This window comes from Lithobates pipiens, unplaced genomic scaffold (genome assembly GCF_037356315.1).
Source record: "Lithobates pipiens isolate NorthernLeopardFrog02 unplaced genomic scaffold, aLitPip1_a1.2 Scaffold_35, whole genome shotgun sequence".
Classification (NCBI taxonomy): domain Eukaryota; kingdom Metazoa; phylum Chordata; class Amphibia; order Anura; family Ranidae; genus Lithobates; species Lithobates pipiens.
The window spans coordinates 25,423,497-25,447,670 of record NW_027507811.1 but is presented as its reverse complement, the minus strand read 5'-3'; the positions used below and the strand labels follow the sequence as shown (position 1 = coordinate 25,447,670).

Sequence of the window (24,174 nt, the reverse complement as noted above, 5' to 3'; positions counted from 1 at the left end):
CATCTTGGGTATGGGAATCAGGAAATGGAGCCTTTCGGCTTCATTTCCCGGTTCCCTACTGCGCATGCGCGAGTCGCGCTGCGCAATAAGGACGGTCCCCGCTGCCTCTGGGATCTGTGTGTTTCCCAGCAGGCAGCGGGGCACTTGCGGAAGGGGGCGGGCACTTGCGGAAAGGGGCGTAATCTACGCCCCTTTACGCAGAGAGCATCCCGGAAGTGGGTGCAGTTACCTGGATTATCCAGGTAACTGCACCCCCCTCCCCCCTGAAAGGTGCCAATTGTGGCGCCGGAGGGGGGGAGGATTCCGATGAGCGGAAGGTCCATTTTAGGGTGGACCTCCGCTTTAAGCCTGCAAGGACTTCATTGTTGTTACATCCTTTTGCATTCCAAGGCCCAGGCTGGGTTAAAGCCGTCTGCTTGCTTGGCTTACATTCTGCTAAGCATGAATTCCTTAAGGTGGACGTGCATTCGTTGTGAAATTCACTGGTGGTTTTTTTCGTTTGGAAGTTTTTATAGAAATAACGACCACTGTGGATTTTTTTTTTTTTTTTAGCGCAGCTTCTCTCCTGTATACGTTTTTTGTGTATATCCCACAATAAGCTGAGCTGCTGCTCACTTGTCATATATCATTTTTCCAAAGAGCAGCTTTTTCCTTTTTTCCTCCTCCCCTCCCTGCCTGCCTGTCGGCTCCTGTGTCAGGGTTTCCCCAGCCCCCCCCCCCCCCCCCCAGTTGCTGCTGTAATAACATGTCTTACTTTAACCACTTAAGCCCCGGAACAATTTGCAGCCAAAGGACCAAGCCAGTTTTTGCAATTCGGCACTGCTTCGCTTTAACTGACAATTGCGCGGTCGTGCGACGTGGCTCCCGAACAAAATTGACGTCCTTTTTTTGCCACAAATAGAGCTTTCTCTTGGTGGTATTTGATCACCGTTTTTTTTTTTTTTGCGATATAAACAAAAATAGAGCGACAATTTCCTCAGTTTAGGCCGATACGTATTCTTCTACTTATTTTTGTTTAAAAAAAAAAAAGAAATCGCAATTAGCGATTATTGATTGGTTTGCGCAAAAGTTATAGCGTTTACAAAATAGGGGATAGTTTTATAGCATTTTTATAAATTTTTTTTTTACTAATAATGGTGGCGATCAGCGATTTTTTTTTTTTATTATGACTGTGACATTATGGTGGACACATCGGACATTTTTGGGACCAATGTCATTTATACAGCAATCAGTGCTATTTAAATTCACAGATTCCTGTGTAAATGACACTGGCAGTGAAGGAGTTAACCACTAGGGGGCAGTGTAGGGGTTATGTATGACTTTGTGTTTTTTTTATTGTAGGGGGCGTGGCCTGGCATGTGACGTCACTGATCGTCTTTCCCTATATCAGGGACCAGACGATCGGTGACAGCCACAGTAGGAAGCACGGGGAGAGGTTTGTTTACACAGATCTCTTCTCGTTCTTCAGCTCTGTGACCCGATCGTGGGACACCAGCGGCGATCGGGTCCGCTGGTCCCGCGGCCATGGTCACGGAGCTCAGGACCAGGTCGAGAGCGCGCCAACAGCGGCACGCTCCTGACCCACGGCTGGCCACTTAAAGAGCAACGTACAGGTACGTGATTGTGCCCAGCCGTGCCATTCTGCCGACGTGCATCGGCGTGAGGTGGTCCTTAAGTGGTTAAATAACATGCTCTCTCATAAGGATATGTTCTTGTGTGTGTGTGTGTGTGTGTGTGTGTGTGTGTGTGTGTGTGTGTGTGTGTGTGTTGTATTAAGGTATATACAGCTTTTTTTTTTTTTATTGTGAGCGCTGATTAGCGGTCACACAACCCACCGGCTTTCTCCTACTCCCTTCCAGACTGGCGTCAGCGGTGGTATCTCAGCCTCGCCCGCTGGAGCTGTCAGATGAGGAGAGGATAGAGGCAGCGCATCACATGACTGCTGATCATCGCTCACAAATAAGGTATATAAAGCTTTTCTTTTTTTTTTTTTCATACAACACACACACAGGGGGACATAACACCGAGCGGATTATGTCAAGACATGTAGGTTAACAAACCCTTTACCCTTTAATGTTTGTAGCAGCGGTGTTCATTTTGACCTCAAATTTCGATTTAGTTTTAGTCAAAGTCTTCTGAGTGTTAGTTGTATTTTAGTCAACTAAAATCTCCAGTATATTTTAGTAGACTAAAATCATTCTAAAATGGAAACACATTCTGCATCTGTATTGCACCTCTCCTTTACAATAAAGTCTCCTCTTACCCGGTGATGTGAGGGGCGGCTGATTGTCCATCATGACATCCTTGTAGAGATCCTTGTGTCCTTCTATATACTCCCACTCCTCCATGGAGAAATAGACAGTGACATCCTGACACCTTATAGGAACCTGACACACACAATGATACAGTCACCATCCAGACACATCCCTTGTCTGTTACTGGATAATGTCCCAGAATTCCCACCACCGCTCACCTCTCCTGTCAGCAGCTCCATCATCTTCTGGGTGACTTCTAGGATCTTCTTGTCATTGAGTCTCTCCAGTATCAGTGAGGGAAATTGTGGATCATCAGGCTTTCTTATTGGTCCATAATACTAAATAAAATAAAAATCATACTTCATATTACCCTCCCAGAATCCTCCTCACCTCTCCGGTCAGGTCTATTTTTTTTATTAATAGAGATAAGAATGATGTCATGTGACCTCCTAGAATCCTCCTCACCTCTCCAGTCAGCAGGTAGATGATCTCCAAGGTGTGGTTCAGTAGCATATCATTCAAACTTAATTTGTTTCTTCCTATTATTACATTATTGAACATATGCTGATCCTCCATCATGACGTCCTTGTAGAGATCCTTGTGTCCTTCTATATACTCCCACTCCTCCATGGAGAAATAGACAGTGACATCCTGACACCTTATAGGAACCTGACACACACAATGATACAGTCACCATCCAGACACATCCCTTGTCTGTTACTGGATAATGTCCCAGAATTCTCGGCACCGCTCACCTCTCCTGTCAGCAGCTCCATCATCTTCTTGGCAACTTCTAGAACCTTCTTGCTCTCGTCACTCCCGGGAGTCAGGGACACAGATGAAGAGACAGTGATGTGTTTCTGGCTCCTTCTCAGTCCTGACACACGGTGATGTTCCATGGAGGTCACATACTCACCAGATGTCATTTTCACTGCTGTATAATCCTATTGAGAGATATTATGAGAAATGGAAATGCTTACTAAAATAAAGCAGAACTAAACCCTCCTTTTGTTTTCAGCAAGGAAAACTGCCATTTGGGGCTCTGTTTGATCTTCAACTGCCATGATGCTGCACATATGATCAGTTAGGACAGTGTTTCTCAACACCAGTCCTCAAGGCGCCCCAACAGGTCATGTTTTCAGGATTTCCCTCAGATGAAAGGGCTGTGGTAATTACTAAGGCAGTGAAACTGATCAAATCACCTGTGCAAAATAATGGAGAGCTTGAAAACGTCACCTGTTGGGGCGCCTTGAGGACTGGAGTTGAGAAACACTGAGTTAAGACACCGGACATTTGATGGTTTGACAGTTTAGTTGAGGGCACAAGCAATGTGACCGTTAGCATTCCTTAAAGTGGAACTAAACCCTCCTCTCCTTTTCAGCCCAGGAAGCTGCCATCTTGGCATCTGATGTGCAGTTGCCGTGGTTCTGCACATGTGATCAATTACGACTCCAGCCATTGGATGGTTTAACAGTTTGGTTGAGAGCACAAGCAAATGTGAAAGTTAGGCCGCGTACACACGGGCGGACTGTTCGCCCAACCTTGTTCGGCAAACAGTTTCATCAAACAGTCCGCTCAAAATTTGCATGAGCGGACTTGCCCACACACGAGCGGACTGTTTGACGAACAAGGTTGGGCAAACAGTTCGCTCAACTTTTGAAATGAACGGACTCGCCCACGTAAGGCGGAGGCAAATCCGCCCATTTCGAGCGCGTGTACAGGTAGGCGGGCCCGCGAAGGAGACGTCGCGGGCTCCGCCGCCTGGAATGGGCTTAAAGGGGAACCCCAACGCCGAAAAAAATCGGCGTGGGGGTTCCCCCCAAGTCCACACCAGACCCTTGTCCGAGCACGCTACCCGGCCGGCCAGGAAAGGGGGGCGAGCGAGCGCGCCCCCCCTCCTGAGCCGTACCAGGCCGCGTGCCCTCAACATGGGGGGTGCCTTGGGGAAGGGGGGGCCGCGCGGCCCCCCCACCCCAAAGCACCTTGTCCCCATGTTGATGAGGACAAGGGCCTCTTCCCGACAACTCTGGCCGTTGGTTGTCGGGGTCTGCGGGCGGGGGGCTTATCGGAATCCGGGAGCCCCCTTTAAGAAGGGGGCCCCCGGATACCGGCCCCCCACCCTATGTGAATGAGTATGGGGTACAATGTACCCCTACCCATTCACCTGTGAACTAAAGTACAATAAAAAACACAACACAGAGAAAAAATATTTTATTGCACAGCTCCGGGGGTCTTCTCGCCGGACTCCTCCGCTATGTGTGTGTAGCTCTTTTGCTAGCGGAGGAGTCCGGCTTTCTTCCTCCCCGCCGCCGGCCTCTTCTCCCGACTTCGGGGGTCTTGTCCCCCTCTTCGGTTCTTCTGCCGGGCCACCGCGCCTGGTCCGGTGGCCCGGTCTTCTGTCGCCGTCTTCCGTTCTTCTGTCGCCGCCTTCGGTTCTTCTGCCGGGCCACCGCGCCTTCTTGTAGCTCTTTTACAGGCGGTGGCCCGGTCTTCTGTCGCCGCTGTCGTCGCCGCCGCCGCCGCCGCCTTCCGTTCTTGTTCTTCTTCTTGTTCTTCTTCTTCTCCTGGAGATGTTGACTCGACGAGCTCTCCGGCCGGAATGCCAGAGCCGCGCTGTGCGGTCACTTATATAGTGACAATGGGGCGGTGTCACATGGTATATGTCACATGGGTTGGTCACATGGTGACCCCGCCCCCTTACGATGTCATAGTCCCCATGTGACATCAACCCATGTGACCAACCCATGTGACATATACCATGTGACACCGCCCCATTGTCACTATATAAGTGGCAGCGGAGCGTGTCCCTGGCATTCCGGCCGGAGAGCTCGTCGAGTCAACATCTCCAGGAGAAGAAGAAGAACAAGAAGAAGAACAAGAACGGAAGGCGGCGGCGGCGGCGACGACAGCGGCGACAGAAGACCGGGCCACCGCCTGTAAAAGAGCTACAAGAAGGCGCGGTGGCCCGGCAGAAGAACCGAAGGCGGCGACAGAAGAACGGAAGACGGCGACAGAAGACCGGGCCACCGGACCAGGCGCGGTGGCCCGGCAGAAGAACCGAAGAGGGGGACAAGACCCCCGAAGTCGGGAGAAGAGGCCGGCGGCGGGGAGGAAGAAAGCCGGACTCCTCCGCTAGCAAAAGAGCTACACACACATAGCGGAGGAGTCCGGCGAGAAGACCCCCGAAGACGGAAGACCCCCGGCTGTGCAATAAAATATTTTTTCTCTGTGTTGTGTTTTTTATTGTACTTTCGTTCACAGGTGAATGGGTAGGGGTACATTGTACCCCATACTCATTCACATAGGGTGGGGGGGCCGGTATCCGGGGGCCCCCTTCTTAAAGGGGGCTCCCGGATTCCGATAAGCCCCCCGCCCGCAGACCCCGACAACCAACGGCCAGGGTTGTCGGGAAGAGGCCCTTGTCCTCATCAACATGGGGACAAGGTGCTTTGGGGTGGGGGGGCCGCGCGGCCCCCCCTTCCCCAAGGCACCCCCCATGTTGAGGGCACGCGGCCTGGTACGGCTCAGGAGGGGGGGCGCGCTCGCTCGCCCCCCTTTCCTGGCCGGCCGGGTAGCGTGCTCGGGCAAGGGTCTGGTGTGGACTTGGGGGGAACCCCCACGCCGATTTTTTTCGGCGTTGGGGTTCCCCTTTAAGCCCATTCCAGGCGGCGGAGCCCGCGACGTCTCCTTCGCGGGCCCCGCCTACCTGTACACGCGCTCGAAATGGGCGGACTTTCCGAGCGGGAACAGTCCGCTCATTTCGAAAGTACAGCGGACAGGCCCACACACGGGCGGACTGTTCGCTCAAACACAGTTTCAGCGGACAGTTTTTCGGAATTTCCGAAAGACTTTGTCCGTCCAACTGTCCGCTGAAACTGTCCGCTGAAAGCCCACACACGAGCGGACTGTCCGCCCAAACACTGTTCAGCGGACAAGGTTGGGCGAACAGTCCGCCCGTGTGTACGCGGCCTTACATTCCCGGCATGTGCCAGGAATGTAACTGTTTTTTGAAACGGTTAAATGGATGGGTTTAGTTCCTCTTTTAGGCCCGGTTCACACTGGTTACGCTCCAACTGTGGGAGTACATGTCGCATGACGTGTACAAATCAATGGGTCCCTTTGAGAGCCTTCTTAACTGGTTCGACCCAAGTTTTTCCGACATTAAAAAAGGTTCCTGCACCATTTTTGTCCAACTTTGGTCCATTTTCAGCCAAATCAATATCATTGAAGTCGGATCCTCGTCCTAACCCATCCGACTTGTGACAACCGACATGGTGATTACAGCAGCAGGAAAAGGAATTTATGTCACACTGGGATTGTTTTGATTTTTCACAGGACAAGTCGGGCTATCTCAAAGTCGGGGCAAAATCGTATACTGTCCATTCAAGTCGGATGGAAGTGGGGCCATTGTAGGACCGATGTCACTGGGCAAAGTAGGATGACAGTCATACAACAGTTGTATTCTACCTGTGTGAACCCAGCCTAAGCCCTTGTACACACGGTCGGACATTCTGCCAACCAAATCCGTTGGATTTTGTCCGACGGATTTTGTCCAACGGATTGTGTCCGAAACTGTTGCTTACACGCGGTCGGACCAAGTTGTCGGAAAATCCGATCGTTCAGAACGTGATGACGTTATTTCGTTACGACGGGACTACGTTCACGCTAGTAGCCAATAGCTTTGGTGTAGGAATTTGATCTGAGCATGCGTGGCACTTTGTCCGATCGAAATTCTCTACCACATGATCGGAGTATGTCCGATCGGAGCATTTTGTCGGAAAATATTTCCAGCAAGTTGGAAAATTGGGTCCGACGGATATTCGGACGGAAACAGTCCGATGCAGACCACACACAGTCGGATTATCCGAAACACGGTCCGATAGAACACATTCCGTCGGAATCTCCGACCGTGTGTACAAGGGCTAAGACTGTGACAAACCCAGAATCTCCGCCCTTCATCAGATCACATTATCTTTTATTCATGACGACTTTATTTTATAAGTTGAAAAAAACGATTGTGTAAGAACCCCACACTTCCTCACCTCTCTGGTCAGCAGGTAGGTGATCTTCTGGGTGAGGTCTAATATCCTCCCAGTCATGTGACCTTGGTCTTTGTCCATCTTCACTGATGTGGTCATATACAGGACTCTTCTCTCTATAGAGAAGGACAATAAACTGATTATCTGATCTGTACCTGGATGGATAGTGTCTAGATAGCATACTGACCCCATATCTATGCTATAAACCAGCAGTAGGGATGAGCAAACTGAGCCGGGTTCAGTTCCCAGGAGGTTTAGTGAACTCAGCAGAAAATTCAAGAGCCCTAAGCTTAGTGTCAAATCCTATTAAAGTGTAAAAAAAAAAAAAAAAAAAAAAGCGCCACATTATTGTGAAGTGAAAGGAAAATGATAAATGGTTTTCAAAATGTTTTACAAATAAATCTGTGAAAAGTGTGGTGTGTATTTGTATGGCGCCCCCCTGAGTCAATACTTTGTAGAACCGCCTTTCTCTGCAATTACAGCCTCAAGTCTTTTTGGCGATGTCTCTACCAGCTTTGGTACATCTAGAGAGGGACATTTTTGCACATTTTTCTTTGCAGAATAGCTCAAGCTCTGTCAGATTGGATGGAGAGCGTCTGTAAACAACAATTTTCAAATCTTACCACAGATTCTCAATTGGATCTAGGTCTGGACTTTGACTGGGCCATTCTTGTAGCTCTGGCTGTATGTTTCGGGTCGTTGTCCTGCTAGAAGGTGAACCTCTACCCCAGTCTCAAGTCTTTTGCAGACTCCAATAGGTTTTCTTCTAAGATTGCCCTGTATTTGGCTCCATCGATCTTCCCATCAACTCTGACCAGCTTCCCTGTCCCTGCTGAAGAAAAGCATCCCCACAACATGATGCTGCCACCACCATGTTTCACAGTGGGGGTGGTGTGTTCAGGGCGTTGTGCAGTGTTAGTTTTCCACCACACACAGCGTTTTTCTTTAAGACCAAAAAGTTCAATTTTGGTCTCATCTGACCAGAGCACCTTCTTCCACATGTTTGCTGTGTCCCCCACATGGCTTCTCGCAAACTGCAATCAGGACTTCTTATGGCTTTCTTTCAACAATGGATTTCTTCTTCTCACACTTCCATAAAGACCAGATTTGTGGAGAGCACGACTAATAGCTGTCCTGTGGACAGATTCTCCCACCTGAGCTGTGGATCTCTGCAGCTCCTCCAGAGTTACCATGGACCTCTTGGCTGCTTCTCTGATGAATGCTCTCCTTGCCCCGTCGGTCAGTTTAGGTCAGGGGTGTCCAAACTTTTTTCAAAGAGGGCCAGATTCGATGAAGTGAACATGTGTGAGGGCCGACCATTTTGCCTGACATTCTTTGAACCATTAAAATTCGGTCATTCGAGCACTCATACCTGGCCCAACAAAAATTCTTGTGCCTTTGTCGCGCTCGTTTGCCCGACACACAGACGCATGCTCTGTTCTTTAGGGGTACCGTTAAGTCTTAATGGTACCCCACACATTGGAAACATGGGGTGCTTTTGGTGCAGCGCAATTAAAAAAAAAAAAAAGCTCTGGGACTTCTTTCCCTGCATTTTTGTGGGTATGGAAGCCCATTGAAATGCATGGGCTGCCCTACACACAGCATGCAGCCATGCAGATGTGAGCCAAGGGCTTATTGGAGGGGCAGTAAAACTACATGGTTGAGCTGTTTTTACCACCCCCAACTTCTCCCCCTTTAGCTGCAGAGGGAGCAGCTGGGGGTGTACACATGCTGTGGCTGCAGCTGGAGGTATGCTCAGGGTGAATGGGCCTGCACTGCAACTACCCCGCAAATGTGTGGACTGCACAGTTGCGGTATAGTGATGCTACATTTACGGGCTTAAAACAGGTGGTGAGGAGGCAACATAATGCCTCTTTACCACCTTTCAAATGCCTCTAAAAAGCGATCTGTATATGGATTGCTTTTCAGAGGAGCAGCAATCCTGGCTGCTATCACACACACAAGCACCACAAAAGCAGTTCTGATGGTACAAGAATGGGGGGGGGTCTGGATTAAAAGTAACACACATGCATACACATACACACAGACATACACACATACAGACACATGCATATACTTACATACATACAGACACATGCACACACACACATACAGACACATGCACACACGTACATACATACATACATACATACAGGCACATACATACATACATACAGACATACACGCACATACATACAGACATACATACACACACACACACACACACACATACATGCACACAGATACATACAGACACACATACATGCACACACATACAGACAGACATACACGCACATACATACAGACACACATGCACATACGCATACATACAGACATACATGGAAACACACACACATGCAATCATACATGCACAGACACACACACGCACACACACACACACACACACACACAGACACACATGCACATACAGACACACATACACAGACAGACATGCACACACACACACATATAGACACACATGCACACACATACATACAGACATGCACACACATGCACAGACACACATACATACAGACACACATACATACAGATACACATGCACACACACACATACATACATACATACAGACACACATGCACACACATGCATACAGACAGACATGCACACACACACATACAGACAGACATGCACACACACATACAGACACACATGCACACATACAGACACACATGCACACACATACATACAGACATGCACACACATGCACAGACACACATACATACAGACACACATACATACAGATACACATGCACACACACACATACATACATACATACAGACACACATGCACACACATGCATACAGACAGACATGCACACACACACATACAGACAGACATGCACACACACATACAGACACACATGCACACATACAGACACACATGCACATACATACAGACACACATGCACATACATACAGACACACATGCACATACATACAGACACACATGCACACATATACATACAGACACACATGCACACATACAGACACACATGCACACACATACATACATACAGACACACATGCACACACATACATACATACAGACACACATGCACACACACACACATACACATAAATGAAGCCTTTTTAAAACGAATCTAGCTTGTAGTACAGTTCCTTTCCATTCCATTTCCTCATTCAGCCGGGTACTGCACTGTAGGGGGAAGCAGAGAGCACAGCACACTCCTCTGCACTTTACTTTCACTTTTGAAGCCGACTGAGCTTCACACAGTGCCGGGGATCGGCTCATTTGACAGCCCTGATCCCGCAGCACACCAGGCGGGCCGTTCAAAACCGGACTGCGGGCCGCGATTGGCCCGCGGGCCGGACTTTGGACATGCCTGGTTTAGGTGGACGGTCATGTCTTGGTAGGTTTGCAGTTGTGCCATACTCTTGATGGATTGAACAGAGCTCCCTGAGATGTTCAAAGCTTGGGACATTTTTTTATAACCTAACCCTGCTTTAAACTTCTCTACAACTTCATCCCTGACCTGTCTGATGTGTTCCTTGGCCTTCATGATGCTGTTTGTTCACTAAGGTTCTCTAACAAATCTCCAAGGGCTTCACAGAACAGCTGTACTTATAATGAGATTAAATTACACACAGGTGGATTCTATTTACTAACTAGGTGACTTCTGAAGGCAATTGGTTCCACTAGATTTTAGTTAGGGGTATCAGAGTAGAGGGGGGCTGAATACAAATACACGCCACACTTTTCACATATTTGTAAAGCATTTTGAAAAACATTCATCATTTTTCTTCCACTTCTCAATTATGTGCCACTTTGTGTTGGTCTATCACATAAAAATAAATTTACATTTTTGGTTGTAACATGACAAAATATGGAAAATTTCAAGGAGTATGAATACTTTTTCAAGGCACTGTACATCATTTAGCAAAGAGAGGCTCTTTTTTGAGGTTTAAAGGGCAATTCGAAAATATACTTGGGGATGCGTTAAAGCTGCAGGTGGTGTTACAGATCAGTACGATGTATTCCTTCAACCACTTGACCACTGGAAAAAAGTTTTACCCCCTTCGTGACCTGGGCATATTTTGCTATTCAGCACTGCACTACTTTAACTGGCAATTGCACAGTCATACAACACTGTACCCAAATGCTTTCTTTTGGTGATATTTGATCACCACTGGATTTTTATTAACGAAAAAAAAACAGAAAAAAAATAAATATTAAAAAAATATATAAAATAATAAAAACAAATCCAATAAAAAAAAGGAAAAAAAAAAATCAAATTTCTTTATAAATTTGATCCAAAATTGAATCTGCAAAGTTATAGTGTCTACAAACTATGTTATATATACTGCAATTTTTATTTATATATACTGATAATGGCAGTGATTAGCGACTTATAGAGGGGCTGTGATAGTGTGGGGGACAATCTGACACTAACTGACTGATAGTAATACAGTGATCAGTGATAATACTATACACTGTCACTGTACTAATGGCTGGGAAGGGGTTTATCATCTGGAGGTAATCAAGGGGTTAAAGTGGAGCTCCACCCAAAAGCGGAAGCTCCGTTCCCATCCTCCCCCCCCCCCCCCATCCCCCTCCACTGCCACATTTGGCATTTTTGTTGGGGAGGGGAGAGAAGCAGATACCTGGTTTTGACAGGTATCTGCTCCCAATTCCTGGTAAGATCACCACATGGCAATCTACGTCGTGTCTGGCCCCTCCTCCTCCCGCTGCCTTCTGGGACCTTTGTGTGTCCCAGAAGATGACGAGACCGTTCAGAAGGCGCAGTGCGACTTGCACATGCGCAGTAGGAAACCGTCTGTGAAGCCTTAAGGCTTCCCTCAAGGTTTCTCTTACTCGCAATGTTGGAGCCTGCACCCGGAGCCGAAGGACGGATTGGCTTGGGATGCCAACATCGCAGAATCCCTGGACAGGTAAGTGTCATTATATTAAATGTCAGCAGCTACAGTATTTGTAGCTGCTGATTTAATTTTTTTTTTTTTTTTTTACAGGAGGGAACTCCACTTTAAGTGTGTGCCTAACGAGTGTTAACGTGTTTAACGTTTGCTGCCTGTTACTAAATATTTGTTTGTTCCTTCTCCTTGCTATGCACTGTATTCACCCCACACATCAGGTCCCATGTGATTTGCTTTACTAAAATTTTCATTGTGTTTTGCAATTTAAAACAACAAAAAAGGTATAAAAGCAATGCACAAAGGGGTACAATAAAATGCAGGATTACAGCACTAAACAAAAAGACAAGAGACCAAGCCCAAACAGTCACATAACAATACTTGGTTTTCGCCAAACAGGGGGAAGGTCAGAAAGTACACAAATTCAAAACCGTGGAGGCACATAACGTCGATCAGTAGGAAAAAGTGTTGCCTGTGTAGTTGTACTCTCTGGGGGAGGGGAAAGGAGAGAGACAGGAGGAAGGGAAGGGGAATGGGGAAGGATGAAGGGGGGATGAAGGGGGAACAGATGGGCAAAGGTAAGGCGGAAGGGGAGGGGAGGGAAGGCGGGAGGACAGGCCGGAAGGGGGCGGGAGGGCAGGGAAGGCCGGAAGAGGGCAGGGAGGGCCGGTGTCTTGTCATATAATGTCCTCCATCCGATAGTGTCCGCTGCGTACTGCGCATGCGCAGTACACAGCAACACAGATTCCGAAAATTGCCGAGGATGAACGGCGCCTGCGCCGTGAGTCCAGGTTCTATCCCCACTATCCAAGTGGACATAGAGTAGGAATAAAAAAGAGCCGAGCGCAGCGAGGCCGAGCCCGAAGCGTGGCGAGCGAAGCTCGCCCGCGAGGGGCCCTCTAATATTCACAACCCTATGTCCTCTTGGATGGTGGGGCTACCACCTCCACTCACGGCGCAGGCGGCGTTCAGCTTCGGAGATTTTCCGAAGCTTCGTCTGCTCCGTACTGCGCATGCGCAGTACGGGGCGGACACTATACGGCAGAACACCGGGGCGGGAGGGCCGGAAGGGGGCGGGAGGGCAAGGGGGTGCCGGAAGGGGATGAGAGTGCAGGGAAAGCACTCCTACTCTCAATACAAGGGCACTGTAAACTAGAAGAGAAAAGGGCAAGCAAAAAAAAAAAAACACCCACCAAAAAGACGGTGGAAGGAGTGAAGGAGAAGAGAGAAGAAGAGGATCAGAAAGAGAGATAGAGACAGGGGAGCTTTCCTGGGGAAAAAGGAAGGAATGAAAAAGTATCCCATGCGGTATAATCTATCGTACTGCCCCATATCAGGTTGCTCCAAAAATCATATTGACTGCGGAGGGTGAACCAAATCCATGTGGTCGTTGTAACTTATCTAAGGGTCCCCAACTTTCAGGAGCTTGGAGTGGGGGGACTAAGAGGCTGAGCTAGGTGCCGATCCAGGCATGTGGCTGGATCCCGACCATGTGGTCATGATCTTTCCCGAACCTGCCTCTGTGACGTCAGCTGACAGCAGGCTTCAGCCCGCTGTCTGATGAAAATGGGTCACAGGAGTGCAGAACAAACTGCACTCCCGTGATCCACAGGAGAAGTGCAGCCTAACAAGCTTTGGCTATACTTCTCCTTTAAGGTGACTGACAGGACCGATTGAATCAGACAGTAAACCTAAGTCTTAAGTCTTTTGGGTAGGACCACCAGACATGGAGAAGGGTGCCTCAAAAATATAAAGGGAGAGGCGGGGGGGGGGGGGGGGGGCAAACTGCGGGAAAAATGCTCATTGTTGGTGGTCTTATGGGATCAGGGACAGATCTGGGGCATGTATAAACCAGCAGTTGTGCAAATGGCTCTATGTCCAGACTGTATGGGGGGGGTTCAGAGTGTAAATATAAAATAATATCTTATTAACTCCTTTTCTTTGAGTTCCAGCAATGTCTTCTCTCTACTTCCCTCCAAATAAACTCATTGATTGAAATCTAAATAATTTCCTGTGTGTACCTTAAATAACTTCCTCTCAGTACCTTACATCACTTCCTGTTTGTATCTTATATCACTTGCTGTTTGGATCTTATATCACTTCCTCTTGGTACTTTACATCACTTCCTGTTTGTATCCGATATCACTTCCTCTCAATACCCTACATTTCTTGCTGTCTCTATGCCCAGCGTTTAAAGAGGAAGTAAAGGCACTTAAAAAAAAAAAAAATGCAACCTGCAAGGCAAAGGCATAATGAGCTAATATGCATAGCATACTAGCTCATTATGAATAACTTACCTGAGATCGAAGCCCCCGAAGCGGTCCTCCTCCTTTATCTTCACCGCTGCCATGAGTGACTGCCATGAGTGACTTCCGGGTCTCGCTGCTCCGGCGCTGTGATTCGCCGGAGCCGCGATGACGTCACTCCCACGCATGCGCACGGGAGCCGACACGAGCGGCATATTGCCGTGATCTGCGGCATGCTCAGTGCACCGCTGTCTACGGCGCATGTGTCATAGACCTGTCTTTTTGTAAATATCTCCTAAACCGTGTAGGTTTAGAAGATATTTCTTGGACCTACAGGTAAGCCTCAATCTAGGCTTACCTGTAGGTCAAAGTGGTTTGTAAGGGTTTACAACCACTTTAATTCTGTAAGTGAGGTCACCACCTTGGGGTGAAAATAGAAACTGCAGCCTTCCTTTTTTTTTCCTATACATTTCACATTCTTCCATTATGTTCTATATACTCCAATCAGCTATAACTTTATGAATGCTATGAGGTTAAGTGAATAACATTGATTATCTCGTTGAGATGGCATCTAAAAGTGGGTTGGATATATTTTTGTAAACATGTTGTCCCTGAAGCTGATGTGCTGAAATAATAAAAAAAGGATATTGCAGTTGATTGTGTATGGGGCTGTGTAGTCACAGTGCGGTCAGGGTGCCCCATGCTGATCTGTGTCTACAGCTAAAAGCACCTACAATGGGCACGTGAGCATCAGAACTGGACCACAGAGCAATGGAAGAAGGTGGCCTGGTCAGATGGATCTAGGGTGACCACATTTCCAAACTGCCATTCAGGGACACCCCCCCCCCCGCACCCACGCCCGCCCCCAAAAAAGATGTTTTTTGATACTTTTTTTGCCAAATTCTTTGTAAAAAGTACAAAATATTTCTTTTTTTCAAAATTGTCACTCCTTTTTTTTGTTTATAGCGTAAAAAATAAAAACCGCAGAGGCAATCAAATACCACTAAAAGAAAGCTTTATTTGTGGGGAAAAAAGGATGTCGCATGTAAAATAGCGCCTGCATAGCGCCTGTAAAGAGCTGTTCCTGTCTCTCCAGTGTGAAAGCCGGAGGGCTTTCACACTGGAGCGGTACGCTTGCAGGATGTTAAAAAACTCATGTATACACCACTCCTGCCCATTGATCTGAATGATAAAAACAGCGCCATTTAACCGCCGGCGCCCGCAACGCCCCACTGTCAAAGGGCTCTATATATATATATATATATATATATATATATATATATATATATATATATATATACACACACACATAACGACAATGACATTTTATTGTTCCAAAAAGTATCTAGAAGGAATAGTACAATACAGTATCTAGAAGGAACATTGTTAAAAGCAATACATGATTGCAAGAATGCATGTTCTCATAAAATACTGAGTACACTAACCTGGAACTTTGGCTGGCGGCTTGGAGTCGGGTCATGGCCCTCGTGGGCGGGAGGAGGCTTAGGAGAAGAACTGGAGAAGTTGGGCTGCTGGCAATGTGCATGTGCTGTAGGCAACGGCTATGGGAGTAGTCGGCCCCGGGGATTGGCACTGGGCAGTGGGCACAGGCTGCATCCTGACTTACCAGCAGTGCCACAACCAGTCAGGAGACTCAGGAGGAGGAGATACAGAATGAAGAAGCACTGGTGACTGTGGCTGCTCTCTCTCTCCCTGCTGCTGTGGCCGGATGCGGAGAAGCGAAGGAGAGGATACGCCGGTGGGTGGACTCGGAGGTGCACTGCTCAGCGCAAGACAGCTGTGGGTAAGGCCTCGCTCACTCACTCAGCCGTAGGGTGCCCTTGTGTCAGCCGACGTCACTGGTTGCTAGATGCGAGGCGGGGCGGCCCTAGCAACCAGTTCGGCAAATCAGCAATATGTTTATCAGGACAGGGTGGCGGACTGGCCGCTGGCGGTGTGTTTTTTTTTTTTTTATTCCGGGACACTGTATTGTCCCGGAATGAAGGTGCCCGGGACACGGGACAAAAATATGAATTAAGGGACAATCCCGGGCAATCCGGGACACGTGGGCACCCTAGATGGATCATGTTTTCTTTTATATAATGTGGATGGCCGGGGGGTGAAACGTACCTGTGAGAGAGATGGCACCAGGAAGCAGTATGGTAATAAGACAAGCCAGCGGTGGCAGTGTGATACTTTGGACAATGTTCTTCTGGGAAACCTTGGCTACTGCGGTTCATGTGGATGATACTTTGACACGTACCGCCTACTTAAACATTGTTGATATCCAAAGACACACCCTTCATGGAAATGGTATTCCCTGATGCCAGCGGCCTCTTGCAGCAGGATAATGCGTCCAGCCACACTGCAATAATGGTTCAAGAATGGTTTGAGGAACACCGCAGCGAGTTTGACTTGACCTCCAAATTCTCCAGATCTCAGTCCAATTGAGCATCTGTGGGATATGCTGGAAAAACAAGTCCAATCCATGGAGGCCTCACCTCCCCACCTACAGGACTTAAAATATCTGCTACTGACGGCTTGGTGCCAGATACCACAACATACCTTCAGAGATCTGATGGAGGCCACACCTCAACTGGTCAGGGCTGTTTTGGCGCAGGTAAGTATAACATGTTTGTTATTTTAAAAAAAGGAGACTTTACAATCACTTTAAGAATAAACCTACATACCCTATCTTGTTTGTAACCCGAGGACTGCCTGTATAATTTACACCTCTTTAATCGCTTGGCAACACAAATTGTTAATCAGCCAATCACATGGCAGAAACTCAATGCATTTAGGCATCTAGACATGGGGGAAGACGACTTGCTGACTTTCAAACCAAGCATCAGAATGGGGATTTAAGTGACTTTGTGTCATGGTTGTTGGGCTGGTCTGAGTATTTAAAAAACTGATGATCTACTGGGATTTTCACACACAACCATCTCTCAGGTTTTATAGAGAATGGTACAAAAAAAGAGAAAATATCCAGTGAGCAGCTGTTGTGTGGAGGAAAATACCTTGTTGTTGTCAGAGGAGAATGGGCAGACTAGTTGGAGATGATAGAAAGGCAACAGTAACTGAAATAAGCACTCATTACACCCAAGGTATGCAGAATATCATCTCTGAAAGCACAACACATCCAACCTGCCTGGTCTGGCGAGTCTTGATTTCAGCTGCAAAATTCAGATGGTGGGGTCAGAATTTGGTGTAAACAACATGAGAGCATGGATTCATCCTGCCTTGTATCAGTAGTTCAGGCTGGTGGTGTAATGGTGTGGGGGATATTGTCTTGGCACACTTTGGGCCCCTTAGTTGAGCATCGTTTAAATGCCACGGCCTACCTGAGTATTGTTGCTGACCATGTCCATCCCTTTATGACTACAGTGTCCCCATCTTCTGATGGCTACTTCCAGCAGGATAATGCACAATGTCACAAAGCTCCAATCATCTCACCACTGGACAATGAGGTCACTGTACTCCAATGGCCTCCACATATGAGAACATATGATACTCACTGTCATCTACGGTAGTGTAGGGGTGTGCAGAGGTCCAGAGTAGCAAAGCATAAAATAGGAAGCCATGTTGTTAACGGCTAAATGGAAGAACAGAGCCGGCACTGTCACAATTAACAGGTAAAACTTCTGATTTGTCCTAAAGCTACTGGAATGCATGCCAGCCGAGACTAGGAAGTATGGCCATGCTGTGCTTTCCAGACGACGACCCCATGACTCACTGACGTCACTTCCGGTGATACGGGATGACGTCAAATCCGGTCGCTGGACTAGGAAGTGGAAATCTCAGCCGTGGGGACCCGTGAACATCACTACCGGGCTCCCAACTGGCATGGGAACATCCGAGAACCATCCAGCTGGTGTTACGGTGTGACAAGCGGGCTGTGGTGCGGCACATCCACAGAGAGCCGCAGCGGCTCTCAACTTGACGAGCCGCCTGACACTGCAGTCAGTGGAATGCAATTGCCATCCCCCAGAGACCACACAGGTTAATGTGGACAAAGGACAAAGAATAGATATGGGGAAAATAATATAAATATATATATATTTTTTGAATTTCACTGGTGGTATCTGTGACGAACGTGGGTGTCAGATCCCTGCCCTCCTCGCTAACTGGCGACGAAGGACCGGCCAACCTCACACCCCGCTGTCACTTACGTAACAATGCCACACTCAGCTGCGCCCAACACAAAGATTTTCCAGCTTGCGGGACCACAATCTAGGCGCAGGCAGCCTGAGCGCGATTGTCACTGGGCTAATTACACAGTTAACCCTTTAACTACCACCACCCCCATTTTAAAAGACAGAGCCGGGGGGACTCGTAATTTTAGCAATACCAATTATAATTTTAGAATAAGCGCCTGCAACACACACTGCCACCACAGACAGGTCTGCTCAGTGCCTTACTCTACCACAGTAGCGCCCTTTTAAGAGACAGGTTCGTTTATAGTTTGCATCAAGAGCTTTAAAGACAAAGTTAACACTTTTCTACATAAGGGTTTATTATGAAAAGGTCAAGGTTGGTGCGAATAAAATATTTACAGAAAAAGGATGTTTCAAAAAATAAGGACAATATACAGCCACAAAGAAATAATTTAGAATTGGGAAGGAAAAATACTTGCAATTAATGTCCGAAGGTTGATCAGAGTTCGATCGATGAGCAAAGGTAATCGGTTCTCAAACCTGGCAGATCTTCCTGCTTGGATGGTAAAAGGAGAACTGACCATTGCCTTGGCCTCTCCTATTTTCTGTCAAATCAAAGGGGGTGTTGACAGCGACCAGTGACCAATCGTCTGGTCATTTTGTTTAGGGGTTGGTTGCTGGGAGGTGTCTACACTCATGACCCTGTCCCAGGTACACTTTGTGATACATATCAATATCTCTGCCTCTCTACTGTTTATAGACTGCAGATATCCATTTTAGTGATCAGCATGATATTTGCTTCAAAACAAGTCCACACATGACAGGTTTCCCATTTCAGGGTTACCTAGGAGGAGTAACGGGTTCCAGTGGCTTCCCATATGACCTGACCTAGGGGTGTCTGGACTTGAAATGTTAGAAATTATCTGAGGAAACTAAATATGTCCATATTATGGCTGTGCTATGATTGCTTTGGAAGTTATGAAACATTCTAAAGGTTTAGAACTATGCTAATCTGTCTGCACTCTATGTGGTTTGAGGTATTTACGACAGGTATCTGTTCATTCTCTGAATGGAGAGGGTGACAGTTTTATGACAGGCCTGAATATACTGCCAGGCAACAAGAGCCTTGTTTATTGACCTAGCCTGGTTCTGCTTTCTCTGCTGAGATAACCTTTCTTTCCTTTTGAAATTTTAAAAGCTTTGGATTCCAAAGACAGGGAGGAGGAAGGAGGGAGTTCAGATTCTTCTGTAATGTTACAAGGTTAGCCAAGCTGTCATGGCTGCGTTCCAAACAACATGGCAACTAGTTACAACATTTCCTGTCCCGGACGTGATATCGTTACAGTATCTACCTGTACTCCAAATTTATGTCTGAAAAAGAGGGGACATCCCTCGAAACGCATCAGTTTTTGGACTGTTCCGTCCACAACTGTTACTGACCAGTTAACCATGCTGGACGAGCACCTGGTGGATTTTACAGTTTTCCTGATTTTAATCTTTGTGAGTAAGTTTCATACGCTTTTTTAACAATTGTCGCAAAAGGTAATGCACAAAGCTGGTGTGCCCTCTGTCTTTTTTTTCTTTTTAGGAGAGAATCTGCCCACAGGACAACTATTAGTCGTGCACTCCACAAATCTGGCCTTTATGGAAGAATGACAAAAAGAAAGCCATTGTTGAAAGAAAGCCATAAGAAGTCCCATTTGCAGTTTGCGAGAAGCCATGTGGGGGACACAGCAAACATGTGGAACAGATGAGACCAAAATTGAACTTTTTGGCCTAAAACTAAAACACATGTGTTGCAGAAAACTAACACTGCACATTGCCCTGAACACACCATCCCCACTGTGAAACATGGTGGTGGCAGCATCATGTTGTGGTGGTGCTTTTCCTCAGCAGGGACAGGGAAGCTGGTCAAAGTTTATGGGAAGATGGATGGAGCCAAATACAATCTTAGAAGAAAACCTGTTATGCCCTGTAAACACGGTCGGACATTCCGACAACAAAATCCTTCTGATTTTTTCAGACGGATTTTGGCCTAAACTTGTGTTGCATACACACAGCCGCACAAAGTTGTCGGAAAATCTGTTCTGAACGAGGTGACGTCAAACACATACGTCGGGACTATAAGCGGGCCAGTAGCCAATAGCTTCCGTCTCTTGGTTTATTCTGAGCATGCGTGGCACTTTGTCCATCGGAATTTTCTACACACGATCGGAATTTATGCGATCAGATTTTGTTGTCGGAAAATTTTAGATCCTGCTCTCAAACTTTGTGCGTCTGAAAAATCTGACTGAAAAAGTCAGTTGGAGCCCACACACAGTCGGATTTTCCAACATGATCCGATCGCACATTTTCTATCGGAAAGTCCAACTGTGTGTACAGGGCATTTGAGTCTGCAAAAGACTTGAGACTGGGGCGGATGGTTCACCTTCCAGCAGGACAATGACCCTAAACATACAGCCAGAGATACAATGGAATGGTTTACATCAAAGCATATTCATGTGTTAGAATGGCCCAGTCACAGTCCAGACCTAAATCCCATTGAGAATCTGTGGCAAGGCTTGAAAATTACTGTTCACAGACGCTCTCCATTCAATCTGACAGAGCTTGAGCTATTTTGCAAAGAAGAATGGGCAAAAATTTCACTCTCTAGATGTGCAAAGCTGGTAGAGACATCCCCAAAAAGACTTGCAGCTGTAATTGCAGTGAAAGGGGGTTCTACAAAGTATTGACTCAGGGGGGGCTGAATACAAATGTACACCACACTTTTCACATATATATTTGTAAATAATTTTGGAAACCATTTATCGTTTTCTTTCCACTTCACAATTATGTGCCACTTTGGAGTAAGAGAAGGAATAAAAATAGGAATAAGAATACATGGAAGGGAGAGGAAAAGAGGGGGAGGAACAAAGAAAAAAAAATGGAATAGAAGAAGATAAAAAGGGAAAGAAAGAAGAACAAAGAGAAAGAGTGGTACATTTATCAAGGGGTCATGGCACTAGAAAGGTTAAGAACCACTAGTGTAGAGTATCTTCTCCTCATTTGTTGGGAACACGACGTTATATTGATGAATGGAGATGGACCTTTCATATGGTGTACAGTATCTCCTCCTCATTTGTTGGGAACATGACGTTATATTGAGGAATGGAGATGGACCTTTCATATGTTGTACAGTATCTCCTCCTCATTTGTTGGGAACATGATGTTATATTGAGGAATGGAGATGGACCTTTCATATGGTGTACAGTATCTCCTCCTCATTTGTTGGGAACATGACGTTATATTGAGGAATGGAGATGGACCTTTCATATGGTGTACAGTATCTCCACCTCATTTGTTGGTAACATGACGTTATATTGAAGAATGGAGATGGACCTTTCACATAGAGTACAGTATCTCCTCCTCATTTGTTGGGAACATGATGTTATATTGAGGAATGGAGATGGACCTTTCATATGGTGTACAGTATCTCCTCCTCATTTGTTGGGAACATGACGTTATATTGAGGAATGGAGATGGACCTTTCATATGGTGTACAGTATCTCCACCTCATTTGTTGGTAACATGACGTTATATTGAAGAATGGAGATGGACCTTTCACATAGAGTACAGTATCTCCTCCTCATTTGTTGGGAACATGATGTTATATTGAGGAATGGAGATGGACATTTCATATGGTGTACAGTATCTCCACCTCATTCATTTGGAACCTACTTTTTAGACTTAGAAGTAAAATGAAAATTGTTGCTGTATTTAATTTTTATTACTTACTTGTGCTGACATAATGAGAAAATTCTTCCTGTTTACTTTCCATAATCATTTCCTCCTCCTCCATGGACCGCTGAGCCCCACTCACAAGCGCCTCTTCTTCTTCTTTAATCTCAGCTTTGATGCCTTTTAGTTCTTTATCCTAAACTCCAGAGATGATAGAATACATTTTGTAAAAATAGAACAAGAGATTACATAGAAGAATGTCCTTTTTATAGTTTAGAATATATTTTTAAGTCTGCATGTTCAGTCCATCTACCTGATGATGGTGGGGGATGGTGTGATCTTCCTGTGTGGAATCCCAGGAATACAGAGGAGGGGGACATCTCTCTGGTGGGTTCCCATTACTGGATCCATCTGTAGGAAACACACACACTGACTGAATACATTGTTTCTATGTGTTTATCAGATGATGGGGGATCTAGGTGGACCCTCCGTACTGCTCTCTCCTTTACAATAGAGTTTCCTCTTACTTGGTGATGTGAGGGACAGCTGATTCTCCATCATGACGTCCTTGTAGAGATTATCTTCCCTGATGATGTAAGCTTTGATGTATTTTATGTCTTCATCCTAAACTCCAGAGATGATGGAATACATATGTAAAAGGGAACAAGAAGTTACAGAGAACAATGTTTTTTCGTATCTTAGAAATACATTTGTGTTCTAGTTGCTAAGCCCTATCTACCTGATGATGGTGAGGGGTGGTGTGATCTTCCTGTGTGGAATCCTGGGAATACAAAGGATGGGGAAATCACTGATTCTCCATCATGGCGTCCTTGTAGAGATCCTTGTGTCCTTCTAAATACTCCCACTCCTCCACGGAAAAATAGAAAATGATCTCCTGACACACACAATGATACAGTCATCATCCAGACACATCCCTTGTCTGTTACTGGATAATGTCCCAGAATTCCCAACAACGCTCACCTCTCCTGTCAGCAGCTCAATGATCTTCAGGGTGACTTATAGACTCTTCTTGGCACTGGTTACCTCTGTTGTCAGGCAGCGAGGTGGAGGCACTGTGATGGGGGATCTCCTGTGAAGACAGCCACTGGGTGTTATGGCTCACCAGATCTTTTCTTTACTGCGTTAGAAGTCTGTGTAAACACAGAAAGTAACAACTGTCACTTCTGACCTCTCATGATCCCCACCTCCTGTTAAGTCTGTGTTTTTATAACAGTGGTAACAGTAAAGTCGTAAGATCCTCCCAGAATATTTAGGATGTACAGTGACTTGAAAAAGTATCCATACTCCTTGAAATTTTCCACATTTTGTCATGTTACAACCAAAAAGGTAAATGTGTTTTATTGGGAATTTATGTGATAGACCAACACAAAGTGGCACATAATTGTGAAGTGGAAAGAAAATGATGTTTTAGAAAATTATTTACAAATAAATTTGAAAAGTGTGGGGGGCATTTGTATGGCGCCCCCCCTGAGTTGATACTTTGTAGAACCACCTTTCACTGCAATTACAGCTGTAAGTTTTTTGGGGATGTCTCTACCAGCTTTGCACATCTAGACAGTGACATTTTTGCCCATTCTTCTGTACAAAATAGCTCAAGCTCTGTCAGATTGGACGGAGAACGTCTGTGAACAGCAATTTTCAAGCCTTGCCACAGATTCTCAATTGGATTTAGGTCTGAACTTTGACTGGGCCATTCTAACACATGAATATGCTTTGATGTAAACCATTCCATCGTAGCTCTGGCTGTATGTTTAGGGTCGGTTTTCTGCTGGAAGGTGAACCTCTGCCCCAGTCTCAAGTCTTTTGCAGACTCTAAAGCCCCGTACA

The 24,174-nt window shown here is 46.4% G+C and overlaps 1 protein-coding gene across 3 annotated transcripts in view; it reads right to left on the bottom strand.

The window, feature by feature from the left end:
* Positions 1-24,174, bottom strand: part of LOC143956176 (uncharacterized) — a 176,834-nt gene that overhangs the window by 68,176 nt on the left and 84,484 nt on the right. For 2 of the 3 annotated variants that reach the window (XR_013269859.1, XM_077466325.1), the window contains exons 3-9: positions 22,640-22,737; positions 22,384-22,522; positions 7,298-7,410; positions 3,011-3,199; positions 2,721-2,924; positions 2,474-2,593; positions 2,264-2,387 (exon numbers count right to left, since the gene is read on the bottom strand). The exons of the other annotated variant lie outside the window; for it this stretch is intronic. Coding sequence is in view for 1 of the 2 variants with exons in the window: in XM_077466325.1 (XP_077322451.1) it covers positions 2,264-2,387; positions 2,474-2,593; positions 2,721-2,924; positions 3,011-3,199; positions 7,298-7,410; positions 22,384-22,522; positions 22,640-22,737 (987 nt within the window). In the remaining variant the exon portion in view is untranslated. The remainder of the gene's footprint in view (positions 1-2,263; positions 2,388-2,473; positions 2,594-2,720; positions 2,925-3,010; positions 3,200-7,297; positions 7,411-22,383; positions 22,523-22,639; positions 22,738-24,174) is intronic. 3 annotated transcript variants of the gene reach the window in all.